This window comes from Rhinolophus hipposideros (assembly GCF_964194185.1).
Source record: "Rhinolophus hipposideros genome assembly, chromosome: 22".
NCBI classification, from domain to species: Eukaryota; Metazoa; Chordata; class Mammalia; order Chiroptera; family Rhinolophidae; genus Rhinolophus; species Rhinolophus hipposideros.
This window is the reverse complement of record NC_138068.1, coordinates 29361762-29383706: the sequence shown is the minus strand read 5'-3', so window position 1 is coordinate 29383706 and position 21945 is coordinate 29361762. Positions and strand designations below refer to the sequence as shown.

At 37.3% G+C, this 21945-nt stretch overlaps 1 protein-coding gene and 1 pseudogene across 6 annotated transcripts in view; both read right to left on the bottom strand.

The window, feature by feature from the left end:
- Nucleotides 1–21945, bottom strand: part of PLCB1 (phospholipase C beta 1) — a 675558-nt gene that overhangs the window by 207698 nt on the left and 445915 nt on the right. For all 5 annotated transcript variants that reach the window (XM_081034743.1, XM_081034741.1, XM_081034744.1 and 2 more), the window contains 3 exons: nucleotides 3525–3604; nucleotides 1661–1714; nucleotides 541–616 (listed from right to left, as the gene is read on the bottom strand). In XM_081034743.1, the coding sequence (XP_080890869.1) occupies nucleotides 541–616; nucleotides 1661–1714; nucleotides 3525–3604 (210 nt within the window). The remainder of the gene's footprint in view (nucleotides 1–540; nucleotides 617–1660; nucleotides 1715–3524; nucleotides 3605–21945) is intronic.
- Nucleotides 17142–19113, bottom strand: LOC308491077 (sperm surface protein Sp17-like; annotated as a pseudogene). The gene has a single exon. The product of its transcript is annotated as a sperm surface protein Sp17-like (transcript).

Here is a 21945-nt window from a genome sequence, read left to right as displayed (position 1 = left end):
TATCCAAACTGCTTTGTTCTTGCCCCCCTCTCAGAAAACCTTTTTGAGCATAGCCCTGCACAACATGTATACGTATTTATTTATAAACCTGTACTACCATGCCAATTGCTTATTAACTTATAACACTTAAAACTAGAAATTTTAAAAGGATGAGAAAAATGAAATTAATATTTCAAATATTTTCCTAATCATAACCCATAGTCATTAGATAATATGTTAAGGGACATCAAGAAACAATTTATTGTTGAGAAGTTTAAATTTTTGATAACATTGATTTTTTTTGGCCAATACTTTTTTATTAGATGGTTATTTTTTTTGTTACTATTTACAAAACACAGGGTCCTTCTAGATTAAAATACTGTAGTAACGGGAGTGAAAGAAAATATAATTGCAGTGACCCCCTATAATGTAAATATTAACAAATCAGTTCTATGGTCCTCTTAATTTAAAAAAAGTTGGGGTGATTTGGGCAAGCTCTATTTTAGTAAGATTATTCAAAGCTATTTAGTAGTGCTAACTGTAGAAAGGCAATATGCTCACCCTTGAAGATGGAAGACTACAAGCCTCTAAAGCAGTTTCAACTCGTTTCCGGTCTGCTGAAAACAAGCGGTAGATGCTGTAAAGTGAAAGCACAACACATGAGAGATGTTTAAAAGGCGTGTGGATCACAGCACTTGTGGATGACACCAACCCAAAGTATTCTATTGGATCAAACCTCTGTATCATTTAGCTTTAAAGTAAAAAGCTCTCATTGCTCCATTCATTTGCATAGTTGTTCTGAAAGATCTATGCATGCAAAGTGTCTAATAGAAAATCAATATTTTGAGACGATGGTGATGACTCGAGTAAAGGACATGCACTAAGCAGCCTCTAATATTAAGCACGAAAATAAATATCCTTGTCAACTCTTGCTGCTACTCGTTGCTCTAAAGGTGCATGTTGTTAATATGATTCAAATAATTAATTATTTAACTTTTTATGAACAAGAGCCCACTGGTAGCTAGTAAGTCAAATGTTAAAAATATTTGGCTAAATATTGTCTAAAAATGTGCTTTCTTTGGTCAGTAATTTTGTTTATAAAAATATAACTTAAATTCAGGACAATTGACTATAATGCTTTGGATTTATTGGTTCTATTGAAACATTAGAAAATCTAGTGTCTGGAGCCCCCCATTCCCACAGGGAGTATGACAGAGTTGAGTTGTAGTTGTCTCCTTTAGGTGGGGTTTCACTCTTCAGATTTGCTATTGGCTCCTGGCCTGCTTCATCTTTTATGTTCCCTGCCTGGCTTCTGTTGACATTTGAATTTGCAACCCCTGCTTTACGGTTAGTGTCATCTTGGTAGAAAGAAATTGGTGGTCACTAGAATAGTTCTTAATCTCAGATGATCTTTTGGGTTATCAGAAGGTTTCCCCCACTCACTCCATCCCCTTCTTGCTTTGGTGTTTCTTGAAAATGATGCCACAGAAAGAGGAAGCCTGGGAAAATCTCTATGAGGAAACCAGCTGCACTGATGTGAACATGAAGTGTGAGGGAGAAGGGGTGACCACACATTTCCATGCTCCCACTTGGGCCATGGGAAAACAAGACAGAGTCATGGCACACATTCAAATCATTGAGAAAAAGAAGATAAATAATGGAAAATGTTCATGCAGCGTACTTTTTGAGAGGAATGCGCCCTTCTGGAGTGACTTGCAGCTTAAGTTTAGTATAGCTGTTGGAGAAACAGAAAAACAAATGTTTAATTTTTAAAACGCTTTTGTTGAAGAATCAAGTACACTGGAAAAGGACTCGTGCATATGTACAGTTCACTGACTTACCACAAACTGTCCAAGTCTCTGCAGTCAGCACCCAGATTTAGAAATTGAACATTATCACTTTCGTAGCATCCCAGAAGCCCCATTCTAGAATCTACAACCCCAGAAGGGAACCATGATCCTGACTTTAAACAACATAGATTATTTTTGCCTGTTTTTGCACTGTATACAAAAGAAACCACATTCTTTTGTGTCTGGCTTCTTTCACTCCATGTTATGTTTCCGAGGTTCATTCATGTATTTGCTTATAGTTGCAGATCATTCACTCTCATCACTGTATAATATTCTACTGTGTGAATGTAACAACTCTATTTATCTCTTCATCTGCCTCTGGACATGAGGATAAAGAGACTTAGCAGCTGAACTTTCAAACTCTGCGGATGGGCGTGTAAATTGGGATTACCACTTAAAGAAACTGCACATGGTACGTATGACTCAGTAGTCCCATAGCTAGGTGTACATGCAACAGAAATGCTTACATGTTCACCAAAAGGCATGTTCTAGAATGTCCATAACAGCTATAGCGAGCCACTAATCTGGAACAGACATTTGCCATGATCAGCCAACTAGATGTTTTACTGGCTATAACAGGATATGTTTCAGGTAAAACATCTTCTTTATTTCTGTGTCCCCTTCCACTAGCAGTGCCTGGCACAATAGGTGTTCCTGAAATGTCTGTTAGATAAAGGATGGTAAGATCAAAGATGGTAAAAAGAAAAAGAAAGAAAGGAAAGGGTGAAGAAGGAGGTATGTGGAAGGGCCCTCAAGGTGACAAACTAAGATGAGAGGATTACATGAGAAAGCACTTAAGTGTACACCTGTAAGGTACTGACTCAAAGGAAAAAAAATTCATCGAAGAGTAAAAAAAGGAATGTGGGTTGGAGTCTTAGGTCTGGAATGATGGCTATGTCTTACAGAAGAAGAGAGAAGAGAGAAAGATATGAAATAGAGGACCACCTAAAAATGTTTCCACTTGTGGTTTTGATTTCAATGCTCCCAATTTCGTGGACCTCCACAGCTTCCAACGTGGACGCACTAATTCCTTACTGCTCCTCTGGCAGAAATCATTGTTTGTCTTGGTCAAATAATTTTTAGAAAGACGGTTGTAATTCCAGGGTGATTGGGTAATCCTGATTTGCTTTCCTTTCCGTCTTTTTTTAATTCTGCTCTTTCTTCTACATCCTTTCTGTTTCTCTTTCCTTACTGACACTTGCTGTGATTGGTTACGAGAGCAGGAATCAGGACACCAGACTACTGATGTAAGTAGGCAGGGAAATTATTGTAGGATCTATCAGAGATCTAAGACTCTAGAGAAATCAATACCACATGTCGTTCATTCTCTTCCTCAGATTAATAATTGACATGACACAGGCAGATGTAGAAGCAGAGGACTATCTGAAATGAACCATTTTTGGTTCTGAGCACCGGTGCCAGGATTTGGGAGTGTCTCCTTATTGTGTGCCAAAAGCATTGACATTCAGGAGAGCTCAGGGTAACACGGATTTGCAGCTTGAAGTAAAGAGCGATCTTTCTTGGAAGTCTTCCAATTTCAAACAGTGGAGGTATCAGTTCTCTACAAATCCCAAAGGGAAATTTATGTTTATCAATGTGAGAAGCCAGTGCAGTACAAACAAAAGACTCACAAAGGAGAAAGGAAACTGACTCAGAAGAAGCAACACCCTTAGCAATAAAATTAGAGCTACTTACGCTTTTTCCAGAAATGCATCCCTGGACATATTTTGGGCCAGCAGGTTTGTTGCCAAACTGAAAACCTCATTTGTCCATTCCTGGAAAATGTAAATCACACTTGCATTAGCTTAAATAACTGTACAGTCATTAGACACATGTTAGTTAGGCTACCAGGAAGACAAATTAGTTCAATTTGTATGCCTTAGGGCTTTTTTTTTTCTTTTTGCAAAAATGACATAATTAAATTCAAATCCCTGAGTGACTACTCTTTTCCTAAGGAAATGTTCTTTACACATAAACATTTTTTTCCTGCTTTTTAAAATCCCTACTAATAGGGAACTGGTATGTTACCTTTCAATAACTGAACAGTTTTTACTAGTTTCCTTGCATTATAAACAGAAAGAGAATGATAGAAAAGTTTAAAATATAGTCAAATATATTTTCAACATGCATGCAAATATAATCTTCCCTCTTTACTATGCAAGCCAAAGCAGCTATGCCAGGGATCTTTATCTGTTAATTGCAGTTCTAGAAGTTCTCTAAAACAGTTGCAGTCACAATGTCATACAATGTCCAGTATTCGCCCTCCCCCAACTCTGTCAATCCCTCACAACTCTCCTAATCTTAATCTTTACCTCACCCCACTCACCAGTGATCTCACTTGGCTTCCGAGAAAATGGAAAAAAGCAAATCTACAAATCAAGTTTAAGTTTGACTCTGGATGATAATTTGGAACACACAATTAGCATTCTGGTCCATAAATGAAAACTTTCTAAGAGAAGCTGAAATAAGAGCTAAGTAATCTAATTATCCAATGTTGCTGTTGACTTGTCTCTCACCTCAATGAAATTATGTCTTTTATTTCAACAGCTTTTCCACCTAATTTTGTTATTTCTACTGTTGTTTGTTGGTCTTTTGTTTTTTGCATCCCGACTTAAGGCACTGATAATATGCCACTATGTAATACAATAACATTTGAGGTAGGGCTTGAGCATTGGGGGCATAGAGTGATGGGAGAGGGAAGAGGGCATTCTAAGCAGAGAAAATTGGGAAAAAGCATCAGAGGTAAGCACACATGGCAGGACTTCGAAGGGATGAGGAATAGTCTAATGTTAATTGGAAAAGAGAGGTGAAGTTGCAATGAAGAAAGTATAGGCCCAGAGTATGGAGAGCATTCAATGTCTATTCAATTATCTGTAAGATAATTTAGCAAAAGAATGTAATATGACTGAAGGCCTTTTATTTAAGGGTGTGGGGTGAGGAGACTGTGGCTAGACCGTACGTTGGGGAGATTATCTGACAGTCATGTCAAGGATGCACTTAAAGCTGAGAAACCAAAGGGGAACTCAATTAGGAAGTTGTAATAGTGCAGGTGAGAAGTACAGAGGCTTTGAACTCTATACACTGCTGGTGGAAGACTCGGGAAAGACATCACAGAATACTTGTGAGTGAAGCAAAATAAGTGAACAGCAAACTGATGTGCACAGAGGAAATCATAGAAATAGCATGTTAATAACTTTAAAATAAAGTTTCTTTAAACAAAACAATTTTAAACTAAGAGTAATAACACTGATTTTTAAAATATGTTTCTGGTATAATATTTTCTGGACTAAGGATCAAGCTTTAGACCTTTCCACCTCCACGACAACTTTATGCATTGGTAGAAGTATTTATAATTGAAGGCGATGTACCATTTTGTATGTTTACTGGGGGCCAATTCCACACCAGAAAGAATACAATGAAGGCATTATAAAGAGTTGAAGAAATTGAACTGGTTCTGACCTTTTAGATTGAAAACTAAGGCCTCTATTATGTCTAGTCCAATAGAAATATAAAGGGAACTACATGTGTAATTTAAATGTCTCTAGTAGCCACATTTAAAAAAAAATACAAAGAAACAGGTGAAACTAATTTTAATAATATATTTAACCCAATATTTCAAAAATATTATTAATTGTGTAATCAGTATACAATTTCTAAGATACTTTACATTCTTTTACGCGCTAAGTCTTTGAAATGAGGAGTGCATTTTACACTTAGAGTTCATCTGAATATGCACCGGCAACCTTTCGAATGCTCAGTAGCCACACATGGCTGGTGGCTGTGGCTGCCTCACTGGTCAGTATAGGTCTTCTAGATTCGTTGCTCTTTCTATGGATTCTTCAGCCTGATGTAAGACAGCATCATCGCCACCTTTACCGCACAGCCACAGTTAGTTCATTCAAAAAGTAAAGCATCATTTATTTTCATCACATTTTCAGAATGAGAACATCTAAATTTCCAAGTATGGAATTCTTAGAATCCATCGGCCTCCTGCAGCCTTTTGAGATATCAAAGAGATCTGATGCAGGCTAAAGAAAGATTCAGGGGAAAAAGCAGTGACCACAAGAACCTTAGAAATTACCCAACCCTTGGTTGGGTATCACTCTTCAGCTATATCACAGTGAGTTAAATTAGCATGTGTCTTACTTTGGATTGCCTGGTAGCAAATCCTGAGACATGGATTTATGAGGAATGGGTTTATTAAAAAGTATTCTTTGCAACATTATAGGAAATGAGCAGGATCGAGAAAGGAAGAAGGCAGAAGGAGGGATATCAAGCAAACTCAGCATATGGTAACTTTGTCTGAATTTCTTTCTGCGTAGATCACACCTCAAAGTTGAGTTTTCTGATCAGGGGCAAGGGTTCTGGAATATGGTGATCCCTATGCCTGTTAGTCTTGGTTAAATGCTGGTGGAGGGGATGGATATCCCCAAGCACTTCCTGCTTTCCTTGATAGAAGGCAAAAAGGGCCCCAGCATCCAGAGGGAGCCATCAACAAAATGACACTGATGTTAGTTGTTGAAAAGCCCATTGAGATAGTGTCTGTGAAAATGGCAAAGGGATCAGAGGGGATATCGACAGAGTATTCCTAAAACCTGCTGCAGCAGGATAACATATTTCAAAAATATGATATAAATGAAATCATATGGCATACATATGTCTTTCTCTGACTTATTTCACTTAGCATTACACCCTGTAGGTCCATCCATGCTGTTACACGTGGCAAAATTTAGTTTTTTGTTGCTGAGTAGTATTTCATTGTATATATGTACCATCTCTTCTTTATCCATCATCTATTGATGGACACCCAGGTGCCACCATATATTGGCTATTGTAAACAATGCTGCAGTGAATATGTAAATGCACATGTCCCTTCAAAATTAGTGTTTTGGTTTTTTTTCAGATAAATACCTAGAAGTGGGATTACTGTGTCCTTTTTGTGTCTTGTTATAGCCTGTGTTTTAAAGTCTATTTTGCCTGGTATAAGTATTGCTACTCCAGTAAGGTTGTTTGTTTCCATTTTCATGAAATATCTTTTTCCATCCCTTTAGTTTCAATCTGTCTGTGTCTTTCTCTCTGAAGTGAGTCTCTTGTAAGGAACATATGTAAGGGTCTTGTTTTTTTATCCATTCAGCCACCCTATCTTTTGATTTAATCCATTTACATTTAAAGTAATTGTTGATAGATATGTAGTTATTACCATTTTATTATACATATTTTTATTTTTTTTTCTTCTTAAAAAAGTCCTTTAACATTCCTTGTAATATTGGTTTGGTGGTGATGAACTCCTTTAATCTTTTCTTGTCTAGGAAGCTCTTTATCCATCCTTTGGTTCTAACTGATAGCTTTGCTGGATAGAGTAGTCTTGATTGTAGGTCTTTGCTTTTCTTCACTTTGAATATTTTGTGCCACTTCCTTCTGGCCTGGAAAATTCTGTTGAGAAATCAAATGAGTCTTTATGGGAGCTCCTTTGTAAGTACCTAGCTGCTTTTCTCTTGCTGCTTTTAAGATTCTCTTTTTCTTTAACCTTTGGCATTTTAATTATGATATGTCTTGATGGGGCCCTCTTTGAGCTTATTGTATTTAAGATTCTCTGCACTTCCTGGACTTGTATGTCCATTTTCTTCAACAGGTTAGAGAAGTTTTTCCTCATTGTTTGAAACAGATTTTCAATTCCTTGCTCTCTCTTTTCTTCTGGTAACCCCATGGTGTGAATGGTGGTATTGTCCCAGAGGACTCTTAAACTATCCTCACTTTTTTGGATTCATTTTTCTTTTTGCTCTTCTGATTGGTTGTGTTCTGCTACCTTGTCTTTCAAACCACTGATTTGACTCTCTGCTTCATCTAATCTACTGTTGATTCCCTCTAATGTAGTCTTTATTTCAGTTATTGTATTCTTCCTTTCTTATTGGTTCTGTTTTCTGTTTTCATTTTCGTGTTTCCTAACTCTTTGTTGAAGTTCTCCCTGAGATCACTGAGCATCCTTATAAACAGTGTTTTGAATGCTGCATCTGGTAGATTGCCCATGTCCATTTTGTTTAGTTCTTTTTGTGGAGCTTTGTTCTGCTCTTTAACTTGGGACAATTTTCTTTAAAAAATATAATTTTTATTTAATTAGTTAATTAATTAATTAATTTATTTATTTATTTTTAAAGGAGGGCACAGCTCACAGTGGCCCATGCAGGGATCGAACCAGAAACTGTGGTGTTATTAGCACCACGCTCTAACCAACTGAGCTAATCAGCCACCCCTAGGACATTTTTCTTTGTTTCCCCATTTTAGCTACATCTCTGTGTTTGTTTTTATATGCTAGGTAGATCTGCTATGTTTCCCGGTGTTAGTAAAGTGTAGTAGGTGTCCTGTGGGGGGGCCAGTGGCATAGTCTCCCATGTCAATTTAGCCAGGTACTGCAGATGTGTCCCTCGTGTGGGTTGAGTGTGCCCTCCTGTTGTAGTTGAGCCTTGGTTGCTGTTTGCACATGAATGGGTGGGATTGACTCACAGGCTGATTGGTTGTGAGGACTGGCCATGACTGCAGTGGTGGAGGTGTTGCTCAGGGGCTGACCCTATGGAGCAGGATTTGCTTTAGCATGGCCTTGGTGCCTGCCCAGTCATCCCTTTGGATGTGTAGATTCCAGAAGTAGTTCAGTGATGCTTTCTTAGGTCCAAAGCTGGCCACCGGGCATGTTAGCACTGGGTCCTCCTGGGAGGGGTCCCACCACAGGCCAAGTTCAGCCACCTGGCATAAGCCACAAAGGAATCCACAAATAGCTGCCACCCCGGAGAGGCCAAATCTTGAACCAATACCAACTGTCTCCAATGCTGGTCTTGGAGCTTCACAGCATAGGTACAGGACATGCTAAGGACAGATGCTGCTAGTTTCAGGTTTGTGAACCTTTGAAAAATTCTAGGAATGTCCATAGCACGAGTCAAGACAGGCTTTTCAGATGGAAGAGCTACTAGAATTGACTTGAGTGGATGTATAAAAAGGGTGGGGCAGGGTCTCAGGGAGTCACCAGGATGGGGTGAACAGTGTTAGCTAGGTTGATGGACACATAGATATGATGGCTGCTTGTGTCTGCACCACAGCAGTGAGGAGGGCACAACAAAAAATAATAAATTCTGACAGTAATGCGTGGGAGAAAGCCGCCCATCCAGCTCTCACCCTGAGGCCAGACAATTCACTTCCTCCCTACATGTCCCTGGCACCTTTTGAGCTGCTGCCCCAGCACTGGAGCTCAGAGTGAGTGACTCCATCAGTGAGTAAGTCCGTGTGTGGGCCTTTTAAGAGGAATACCTTGGACTCCAGCACTCTTCCGTCTCACTCAGCCACAATCTATACTGGTTTTCACAGCCAGAAGTTGTGGCAACTTCTCTTGCTGGCACTGGCACACTGGGCTGGGGAGCCTTGTGTGAGGCTGGGACCCCTTGCTCCTCCCAGGTTCCTCTATAGCCAAGATATCCTCCTCAATTTTTAACTGCCCCCTGTGAGTGTGAGATCAGCTTGTTCCTCATCTCTGACCCTCCTACCAGTGTCAACATGGCTGCTTCTGTATATTTTTAGTTGTAGAACTTCTCTTTAGCTAGATTTCAGGTGATTCTCAATGATGGTTGCCCTGTAGTTTAGTTGTAATTGTGATATGGTAGTGAGAGGATGCAAGCACAGCATTACCTACTCTGCCATCTTGAAAGGAACTACCCACTAGGTACTGTTACTTGCCTCGTTTTACAGATGAGGATTCAGTTTCAAAGCACTTGTGTCTTCAGAGCTAACAATAGCTACAGTTTGGGATTAGATCACTGGTTTCTTGGGCTCCAAAACTTTTACTCTCACATATTGTGCTCTCAGGCATTTTAGGGTTTTTGATACATATAATTCAACAAGATAAGATATAAATAAACCCACTTAATTTTATTGTGTATAAAATACTTATGTAGCACTTATTATGGGCTAGCCACTGTTCTAAGCATTTTGCAAATCATTAACTCATTTAATTCTCACAACCACACAATGAGATATATTCTATTATTACCACCCCATATTGCAAATGACAAAACTGAGGTACAAAAGCATTGGGTAATTGGCATAAGGTCACATGACTAGTTATAGGTACACCTGAGCTTTGCACAAAGGAAATTTGCCACTAATGTCTGAACACCTATCACCTCTAAAACATGATAGATGAGAAATGACAGGGGGGCTGATAAGATGGACAGAAGGGTGAATTCAGTCACAAAACGAAGGTACATAGTCTTGAATTTTAATAGAGGTGGTCAAAATTCAACTCAAACTTGCTTTAACCATTCTAAAGACAGGGTTTCAATCATAAGATGATTCAGAGTTGCCCCATATCCAATTATCCATGATGCAGCAGTTTGACAACTATACCTAATTCTGAGAACAGAGAGAAGTTTCTCCATTTGTAATTAACTTGTCTTAACTTTTTGACCTAACTTACGACTGCGAAGGGTACACAGACAAAGATAGGGTCTTCTGAAAGAAGTGTCATTCTGTCAGATGTTTTTGTTTCCCATTGTTCTGGTTCACATTATCTTTAATATTTTAATGTATTGACTTTATCTTTCCTCTTTTTTTCCATATTACGTATATCTGTTACACAGAAACATACACAATGGTGTAAATAACATAGATACAAATTTTTAAAAAGTCCATATTTTGCCATATTTGCTTTAATATTTTTAAATACTGTATGTCAATTACAATTGAAAAAAAATAATTATTAAAAAAGAATGTAGTAAACATCCTCCCAAAAGAAAATGATATGATTAAGATTGAACGTATCTGCCTACTGATAAATGTAAATTAGATAAATTTATGTATTAAATACAGAGACCTTTTAGAAGTGGATTAAAAAATATAAAACTACGTGTTGGAAACAAAAGAAAGATCCAAAGTAAAGTGACTTGAAAATGTTAAAATAGAAAGAATGGACAAAGTTTTACTTATTAAGGAAAACTCGAAAGAAAGATAAGGGGAAAGTGGGAGAATGGGATAAAGAGGAGAATTTTATAATGATAAGGATATAATGTGCCATTAGTAAACAACTCAATAAGTAGATAGTTAGATAGATAGATAAATAGATCAAATAAGATCAACAAAGATAGGGAGAAAATGGATTACAAACAGAAACAAATGAATCTAACTCTAAAAAAGATTACACACACACACACACAAATATAGAGGGTGCCCCCCAAAATGTATACACATTTTAGGAAAGGAAAAACTGTATTAAAATTGTAATAGTCTATATATATCAACAACTAAAGATGAATACAAGTCAGGTTTGACTTCTGCAATTACAAGACATGCTCAAAGTGGTTACCATCAGTGTAATTTTAACAGATTTTCCTTTCTTAAAATGTGTATATATTTTTTTGGCACTCTCTGTGTGAGGTCTGACAATTAGGTTCACGAACTTGCCACTGTGTGCTTACATTGGCAGCATTGTACAAACAGCTCGGTAAGGGCTTAGTATATCAGTGTCTCACAGCTGTGTTCGTGTCAACGTGTGGTGGTGTCTTGCTGAGTGGTGTTCATTATTGTTGTTGTGTGCCGTCACAAAAATATCTGTGTTTGAATTACAGTAACGAATAAACATTAAATTTCTGGTTAAACTTGGCAAGAGTGGAAGTGAAATCAGGGTCATGTTAGTCCAAGTTTATGGGGATAATGCCATGAAGAAAACAGCAGTGTACAAATGCATTAAGCATTTTTCTGAGGGGAGAAAACATGTCACTGATGAATAGAGGTCAGGGCAGCCAGTAATGAGCAGAAATGACAAAACATTGCAAAAATTCCTCGAACTGTGTGTCAAAATTGTCTCTGACTGTGACAAGCATGGCAAACATGGATGGAAAAACAGAAAAATCTTAACTGAAAATCTTGGCATGAGAAAGGTGTGTGCAAAAATGGTCCCGAAGGAGTTCTTGCATCACGACAATGCTTCAGCTCACACAGCACTATCTGTGAGGCAGTTTTTAGCCAGTAAACACATAAGTGGATTGGAACACCCTCCCTACTTACCTGATCTGATCCCCAATGACTTCTTGCTTTACCCGAAGATAAAGGAAATATTGAAAGAAAGACATTTTGATGACGTTTAGGACATCAAAGGTAATGTGACGACAGCTCTGATGGCCATTCCAGAAAAAGAGTTCCAAAATTGCTTTGAAGGGTGAACTAGGTGCTGGCATCGGTGCATAGCTTCCCAAGGGGAATAGTTCAAAGGTGACCATAGTGACATTCCGCAATGAGATATGCAGCACTTTTTCTAAGATGAGTTTGCGAACATAATTATCACACCTTGTATATACTTAAGAAGTTGCAGTGCAGATTAATTCTGAGCTGTCCTCCTTGATCCTACTCTTTTTCTTCTCCCTAGGAGCAAGCTCTTTTTTGAAAGTTAGATACCAATACCATCTATTTTCATATGGAATTGTAATGGTATAGATCAACATTCAGGAAACTAAGGTCTGAGGGCTAAATCCAGTCTGCTGCCTAATTTTGTAAATAAAGCTGTATTGGAATACAGCCATATTTGTTCATTTACATATTGTCTATGGCTATTTTCATGCTACAATGACAGAGCTGAATAGTTGCTTCAGGGATTCCAAAAACACAAAATATTTTCCATTTGACCCTTTGCAGAAAAAGTTTGCTGCTCCCTGGTACGGACCCCTGTGTGTGTAAAATATTGCATAGATTATACCATACTGTATGTATCCTTTGGCCAACGGCTATTTGCAACCAACATTATGTCTTTAGAATGTGTCTTTGCTTCTCCATGTAGATCTAGTTAATAAATTTTAACTACTACACTATTCCAGTATTAATTGATTCATATTCTTATTGATTGATATTTGTTGTTTTTCATTCAAAATATCTATTTGCATAAATGTACTTCCTGTTGCCTTAGGCAACAACCAAGAGGTTCTCTAGGGTGAATATCATGACAAATTCTTAGAATCCCTGCATCTTTCTCAGTACCAGATGCTACTACTTGCTCACCAAAGTGGCAAGGACACTCTATATGTTCCTATTGGCAGTGAGCTTTTATTTTCCCATGTTCTCCAAAACATTTGCTATTATCAGACTTTCAGAACATTTTTGCAAACCTGATGGATGCAATGTAGACCCTTGCAGAGGTCTTAACTGGCATCTCTCGTCTGCAAATTTCCCGTTCACATTCTTAACCCATTTTTTTTCTTGGGTATTTGTTTTCATTGTCTTTAAAAATGGGAGGGCTTCTGTTTGTTTGCATTTTGAACTCAAACACAGGCCAGTGGTCAGTATCAGTCTTATTGATAGAAACAAAGTGCCACACATTGGCTGTGTGTATTAAATGGCACCCATGGCATCGTGGCATGCAAGGCACCCAGGCCTTGTCTATGACCTGACACCAAACTGCTGGAGTTACAGAGAAAAGGCAGAATGTAATTTCTGCTCTCAAAAACATGTATTCATTCAGGGAGCTTTTTGGAGAAACAAAAATATTCTAAAAGGAATACTGAATCTCTTTCTATCTCTGTCTTTCTCTGTCTCTCTCTATATACATGTGTAAATAATTAAAATTATGATATATAATTATATAAATAACTATGAGTCAATGGTTATGCAAATAAAGTAAAAAGGGTGACAAAGGATAACAATCTAAAAGCAGGTTATTTCCAAAATGTGCCTGACTTGGAGGTCTCAATTATTGCATTTAATTAATTTTTGACAGATTCCTAGAATAAGTAATAGTTTATAACAAGCTATGTTAATAAATAATAATTTATAACAAGGCATTTTAATATTTGAGAGGAATATGAAGGTCCTAACAATTCTTCTTGGCTTTCTGTTTCTTTTTAATTTATTGGCAAACCCCTATTGTCGTCACCGATAACGGTATCATTCCCATTACCTCTGCTCATAAGTGGGTAGCAGTTTGGGATTTGAGTAAGAAGGAACATTGTGTGGCTCATTCAGAGTTGCAATGCCTGGCTGAGCACATTTCTCTCATCTACTGGCATCTATCAGAATTTAGCTTGCCAAGCATCCATCTTAATGGCGCAGTAAAGCAGTTTTTCATGGTGAAAGGTGGGATATGAGCTGTAAAGACTTTCATTAAAATCAGAAAGGACTGTCTAAGGAGTCACAGCATTTATGATACTATAGAGCACTTAGAATTTGGGTAAAATTTCCGGTATAGTTTCTCTGTATTAGATGGCAGTGAAGGTCTTATATTTTATCGTCAAAATGTTCACATACTCATCTCATACTCAAGGAGAAATGGTTGTCAAACATAATTCCCAAAACAAAACAAAAACCAGGAAGTATATAAGGACCCAATATTATCATTATTGGGATACTAGAAAATAACACCACTCAAATAATGTAATATGAAGGAAAGGTGCATAATTATTTTCAGACTATGGGACTCAAATGTCTTTAGTCTATAGTTGTCAAAACCACAACTCAAACTATCCTAGGAAATAGGAGAATTTATCAAGGACACTGGGCTATTTCCTGTAATTAAAGAAAAAACTGGACAAAGTGTAGTAAAAAGAATGCATTTATAATACAACATCATTAAGAACCTAGGGCCTGAATGCCAGGAAGACTTTCTTTGCTGCTTTGTTACCGTTCTCTTTTCCTGATGGCATTATTTTCTCCGGAACTGGCTAACTTCTTCCCTGAGGCCACCAACTGCATCAAGAGATGTCACATATGGCACCTCCCACTACCAGAGACAGTCTGACTGATTTCTCACTTTCAGTATAAAAAAATCCTGGAAAAGATCTCTGATTCATATACTTCTAGAACAATCAATTTAGGTAAGAACCTAGTAGTGTCCATAAAAACTAAATCATTGGACCTAGGGGAGAAGCAGTGAACAGAAGGATGAAAGAGTAGAGAAAAACAACATATATTCATTCATAGGAGTACTGTGGAAAAGCAGATAAAAGGAAAGGATTGTGTCATTGTATAACTTGTGTCAGATATCATAGTTCTACATCCCATTCTTTTTATAAAATGGATGATAAACCTATAGTTGTTGACTTTAGATGAATAAATGTGTAAATGAAAGAGAATTATATTCTTGCTTTTTTGCCTTTTGAAATTATTTTTAATGTATACTCTATTATTATAAGTATTCTATCACCATTCTTGGCTACAGGACTTATGATAATGGCTTTACACATTTCCTACTGAAATTTGGACCATACTGGAATAGGTTATGAAAACTCTTGGAGTGTGTAATATGAGCCTGAGGGGGTCTCTCCAATTAATAAAGTACAGAAGCTTTAGTATTGCGGCTTAGGGCAGTTATGTCAAACATCAACACACTTTAGGCTTTGTTTTGTTTTGGACTGTATTCTGAAGAACCGTTGACTACCTTTCCCCAGATAAGTGAAGCACTACTGTGCTAAACGGTAACCTGATGGTCTAAAGAAGTGTTCACATGCCTGCAAGATCAGTGTAGAAGATGTGGATATTAGAATGTGCAAGGATCCACATTTTGGGCTAATTTTGAGAGGTGTCAAGTCTAGTATATCCTTAGTCCTTTTCCAACACCTCTTGACATTACCCTGCCCAATGCGAAAAGTTTAATGTAGTGAAATCAAGTTAAAAAGAATGTTAAGAGAATTCTTCAAAAAGAAAAAAATAAAACCATCCAAACAGCAACAGCCATGGCACAGAGCAGAAGAGAAAGATGTGAGCTTTTGTTAAGTTTTCATGATGAAAGGTTATCAGCTATATCATTGTGACTCTCAGATGTATTTTGAGCATCAGCTGAGCCGACACCCCCCTCTCCCTCCAGCTAGTTTCCTGAGTCACTGTTCAATTGTATAACTGGGAAAATGTTAACTGAGTGCCCACATATGAAAACCCCAAAACTTCCACTTCTGTGGCTTTCATGTCAATCCTCCATATTCTTAAAATTGTTCTTTCCAAAAGCCTCATGTCACTTTTAAGGAAACACTTGCTATTATGTCTTGTGAACCTAGCAGTATCAATGCTCATTATTATTTTGTTTGAATCTGCCAAGTGCTGTGTACTATACACAGTAAACATATGTAAGCAGGGTCTACAATTATAACTGATATCACTGTTTATTTTTTTTAAAAAGTAATTGTATTTGAAGAGATCAGATAAATTTTTTTTTAAAGAACAAGCGCAGCTAATTTCTTTAGTAAGATGCATGTCAAGTGGAAAAAGAAAAGCAATCACAATTTCTTGGAAGTTAAACGATGCTGCTTATCTGTTAAATGAAATCTGCCTGGCAAAATTAAAACTGCATTCCTTGAAAATTGATTAGTCAACTATACACAGGTACCTCTTCATTAACTTGTAACATATGGAATTCTGCTAAAATATAATTTTCTCATTTGGAACTAAATTTGCTTTTAATTACGTTAATTATTACCCCCATCTTTATTTTAAACCTGTTGGCAAGCTAGATTCTTCCCCTTTATATTAAGGGACATTTGTCTCTTGGTAAGTGACTCTATCCTGTTAGTCCCTCCTCTACAATGAGAACTATTCTCTGTCCAGCTCTGATTACCTCCCCTTTTGTCAATCCCCACGGACTATGGAGCCTATGGAAGGATGAATCTTAAAGACAATTTGTGATTGTCTTCTAATTTAAAAGTAAAATACTAGTATCAGTTTATTCAGTGCTTCTTACTGACCTTTCTATTATTGATGCTTTTGCTAGTTTATTTAAAAATATACTTTATTGGATTTCAGAATCCTATTCAGCCACTCTCTGCCGTGGGACCCGCTGCTAAGTGCTGGAGAATATCCATTTTCTCCTTCTATCTTAACAGAAACCTGACATTATTCAGTCCAACTGAAAATCTAAAATTTTCCAACTTCCCCAGCAGCTGAGGTGGCAATGTGACACATGGTAAATTACATGTTAGCAGAAGTCTGCTGGAAGGCTCTAGAAAAATATGGATTTCCTGATGTGGGTGCTCCTTTCTTTTTGCTGTTGGGAACACAAATGGAATGGCTGGAGCTGCAGAAGCATCTTGATATATGTGGAAAAGGCCATGCGAATCACAGGATCTCAGCCTTGTTATCTTTGAACCACTGAATCAATGCCATAAGCAACCACCTGCCTCCAGGATTCCTGCTGCATTTCAAAAATGAAATGCAAACAAAAAAAAAATTCTTAATTTCTTTATTTATAAGCTACCGTTTGGTTTGATATTCTGTTACTCCAGACCAAATGTAACCCCTGCCTGATAGAATCGTCTTGGACAAGTTTCTTTCTTTCTTTCTTTTTTTTTTTTTTTTGGCTGTCTAAAATTCATTTGCCTTATAAAGTTAATAACAGGACTTACTTCATAGAACTGTTCTGAAAAGTAAGTGAGATAATTCGTGTTAAATGCTTCAACCAGTGACAACCACAACAAATTGTGGGTAAATGGTAGAAATTTTGAAAATATATTATTTATCAAAGAAACACATACATAGTTAAAAAAAACCCGTCCAGAGGGGTTATAACAATAGCAATGATTGCTTATGGCACTCTTACCCTAGTTCGGCTTCTTGAGAAGTACTTTCAACATTTCTATTCTTAAATTTCTGGGGGTACTTCCATACTTCTAAATAGTATATTTGTACTGCTTTTTCTTGATTGACTGATTTTAGAATTTAACTATTGCTATCCATCTCTGATTGATGAAGGTTTAAATCTGTCATCCCATCTCCTGTCGCTCTTTGTCCTTCCTCCTGACAAAAATGTATCTCTAATATTCTGCTTCCTTCAGTCACCTCTACAACCTCAAGCGACATACTTAAACCATTTCTTGATCCACCAAAGATAGTATATCACTTGTCCTTCTTCATGAGAGGACATTTATCTGCCAATCCTTTAACCTCTAACACTTGTTAGCTTAAATTTACTTCCTAAATTGTCAAAGTTGAAATGTTTTTTATCTTGTCTAGTATCCAGAATTGTCTTCAATGATTTGCATATGAATTGATTTCAAAAGTTTAAAACCAATAAAATAAAAATTTACGTGATTACAAAAATCCAAATGTGATTTCCCGCAGGGCCATATATTAGACTACAGTTATCTTACTTGCTATAGTTTCAACACCTTGAAACTCATGGATTTCAAAAGGGAACATTCCTAACACCAAGATAATATGGATCTTTTTGGACTGCTTCTCCAATAGTTGAAAATTCTGCATGCTATAGCATGGCTTATATTTGGATAATACATTTCTCATACATTTATCTTTCCTTCTACCTTAATTTTCTGTTGGGGAGAAGCAACTTAAGCCCCTTGTTTTCCCCCATTTATCTAATATCTTCCAGCTTCCTACTCGAATTGCCTCAACCTATTCCACTTCTATACATGCTATTTTAGCTTAAAGACCCTTCTTCAGTTTCACTTATTTTCTTGTATTGTCTTTCATATCTTCCTCTCTTGTTTTCTCCTTTTCACTGACTACTGCACTCTCTAGATTGACTGTGCTTGTATCTCTTATCTTTTCTGCCTTATTGCCATCATGTTGTCATTTACTTTTTAGATATTTGTTTGCTGCCTTCATTGTTGTTGCTGTTTGGTTCCATATTCTGGAAGATTTCCTCCATCCTCTCTTACAACAGTTCTGTAGGACTTTGATGTTCATTTTTTTTTGTGTGTGTGTTCAATGCAATGTTTATTAAACAAATGCTCATGACAGATTTTCACAATAGCAACAAGTGTTATTTCACTACATCAAATCTCCCTAAGGAAAAAACAACAACAATCACAACAAGGTTGATGGCTTTGGATTATTTTTTCATGTTTTCGGGTTGGGGTGGGGGACAAAACCAGTCTCCTCAGTTGTTTTCCTGTGTTTTCTCTTCTTGAAGATCACCTTTTTCCATTTTCTTCACCTCCTCTCTGGCTAAGTGTCCCCGGAAGACTGCTTGGATTTTGACAGCAGCATTTTCCACTTTTTCCTTATCTTCTTCAGAAGATTCTAAGGCTGTGACTAGTATCTCCTCCTTCGTAGCTGTCTGAGACTTTCCTTTCTCAGGTGGTCCTTGCTCCTTGAACACATGGTTGTTATAGAAGCGGTCATCTACCTTACTCCCCCATTCTGCTGGATCAAAGTTGGTTTTCTCTTTTTTCTCTAGAAGATTCTGAAAATATGCTGCTGCAAAAGCTGGTATATTGTCTGGTTGCTCCCTCAGAATCTCACGTGTTAGCCCTTCAAGAAGATTCCCAAATCCTGGTGGAATTCAGTAGTGGGTGTTGGAGAATGGAATCGACATCTCCTTGGAAGAAAATGCGTATTGTACCTCTTAGTTCTCCCAGAGCTGGTGCCGATGGTTCTGGTTGTTTTTTTCCCCGTTGCTGGGGAACCGTTTGTTGGTGTTGTTGTTTACTTAACTATGGTGGCAGAGAAGGGGAGAGCTGATGTTCATTTTTGTTACCTATTTTTTGTAGTATCTTGCTCTTACATTATGGATATAATATATCAAAAACTCTCCCTGAAGATACTATCTGTTGTGTTTTTCTTAAAATTATTTGTTTTTTGAATTATCCCTGTGTCCTCTAATATCATTTACCTTTTTGTTCATCAGGTTTCCTCAATCATTCAATGTTGTAGTATTTCTCAATAGCCTGTGGATATTTTGTCTTTAGTTCATATTTTAGACTGGAGCAGTAGAAGGGCTGACAAGGGGCTCAGGGTATGTATGTTTGATTTATTGGCTTGCAGACTTCTCTTTATGGTAAGCATATGGGTGCCAGCTGCTATAGTGCGGTATTCAAAAATGCAAGAATGAGAAGAGCTTTACTCTGGATCCTTAACTATAATACTTGCCACCATAGTTCTTTTCAAATAGTTTGTTCAAGTCCAGGGAAGACCAACTGTCACCTTTTGGACCTGAGAAGTAATTGGTTATCAATTATTCTACGTGTGGAGCAGGAGGAGGGAGTAGAGTATCTAAGAGTTTTGTCCTGATTCCTTTAATTCCTTGACATTGTCTTCACCAATACTTGCTTCACAATCTACTGAGCTGGTAGTACTCAAGTCTGGCTCCTCTCTCAACTGCTTTTGAGCAAGTCAGTGTCTTCCTTGATTGTAGCTCTCTATGTAATTTAGGTTGTGGTTTCCTACACTTCATAAGGTACTCTCCCCTCTCTGTTTTCTTCTTCCGCAAATTTATTGAAATACGTGAATTCCTAGTGACCCATCTCATTCTCATCATCATTGGGTACTTATGTTTCTTTACCACCATTTTCACAGCATCTCAAGAGAGATAAGAGGTCACACCTGTACTCATTCTGCTAATCAGAGCAAATACTATTTTAAATTTTACATCAAATTCCAATTTCTGAATTTCCCTTTCTTTTTTTTTTTTTTTTTTTAAGTTTTGGTGTATTTATTTATTTATTTATTTTATTATTATTTTTTTTTTTGAGAGCCCACTGGCCCATGTGGGAATCGAACCGGCAGTCTTCGGAGTTAGGAGCATGGAGCTCTAACCACCTGAGCCACCGGGCCGGCCCGGAATTTCCCTTTCTAACTGGCTCCTCATATCAATAAATGCAATTCGTCAAAGCCCTGAGATCATCCTCTGCAGCCTCCTTTTCTCATGCCATGTATCTCATCCATAGAAAATCTTTTGGCTTTAGAGTCAAAATATATCCAGAATCAACCATTTCTCATTACTTCTACCCCAAGCATTGTTGTCCCTGTGGTTCTGTTTCTACAACCCCTTCTATGGCTGTTCAACAGTGCAGCTGGGGCAATCCTATTAAAATATGTCACACCAAATCAATCCCTTGCTCAAAATGATGCAATAGTTACCTATGTCACTGGGAGTAAAGCCAAATTCTTACAGTGGCCAAATATCACTATTTGGGTTACCTATCACCCTTCACCCAAACTCTGACTCATCTCTCCCTTTCAGTGAAGCTGGACATGAACTGGATGGCACAAGATTTTATTATGCTTTTCAGAATGATGTATAATTTAAAACTTATAAATTATTTATTTATGTAATTTTCCATTTAATATTTTTGGACCATAGTTGACTGAGGGTAACTGAAACCACAGAAAGCTAAGTTGTGGATGGGGAGGGTGCTTATTTTATACAAAGATAATAAACAAACTACAACCACATGCAAAACATAGAAGACTTTCATACACAGAATATTGAGTAATAGATGTCAGACAAAAATAGAAAACATATTGTATGATTTCATTTATATAAATTTTAAAAACAGGTAAAACTAATCTATAAGTTTGGAGGTCAAAATAGGTGTGCCTTAGTAAGATAGATATCCCGTGTGTTGGTGGTGTTCTGTTTTTTATCTGGCTGCCGTTTACATGGGTATGTTCTCTTTTCAAAAAGCTATCAAGTTATATAGTTAGGATCTGTGCACTTTTCTGTGTATATTATATTTCAATCAAAATTTTAAAAAAATATGGCTGAGTTCCTGCTAGTTCCTGCTAAGGGTAAACAAGAAAACTGAAATTTTTAATTTTGTTTTTCCAATTTATAAACGCTTAAGAGAATTCAGTGTGTGTAAAATTAAGGATTAAAAGTAATGGCATCTGTCAATCCTTGTGCAGAGAAGTGCATACAAAATTCCCCTTGCATGACTCTGCCATTAGGCATCTCAATCTGACCCCATTGGATCCTTGATGTTTCAACTGCTGCATCTTAATACACTGGAACAACATCTGGGCTGAAATTTGCTGAAATGAAACTGGGCAGTGATTCAATAATGTTTCCACCTAGGGGGCTTGTTGGAGTGTCAAAATATGTAGGACTGAATATCAGACCCTGACTGTCAAAACCTGTCTGTCAGAGTGATAGGTCATCGCAGTAATATATTGCATTGAACAAGTATCGAGGGTAGGGAATGAGTTTCCAGGGACCCAAGCATGGACCGGAATCCAGGGGAAACACATGCTGAAAATCATTTTTGTCTTCTAAAACCAAACAGGAAACCTTTGTTTCACCTTTGCTGCCTTTGATACTGATATTCTTCATTACTAATCATAAGACAGATTTCCTTCCTTTCCAATATTCTCTACATGAAGTGATCTCCCTTCAGTTACACAGGACCTATTAGAACTGAAGGTAAAC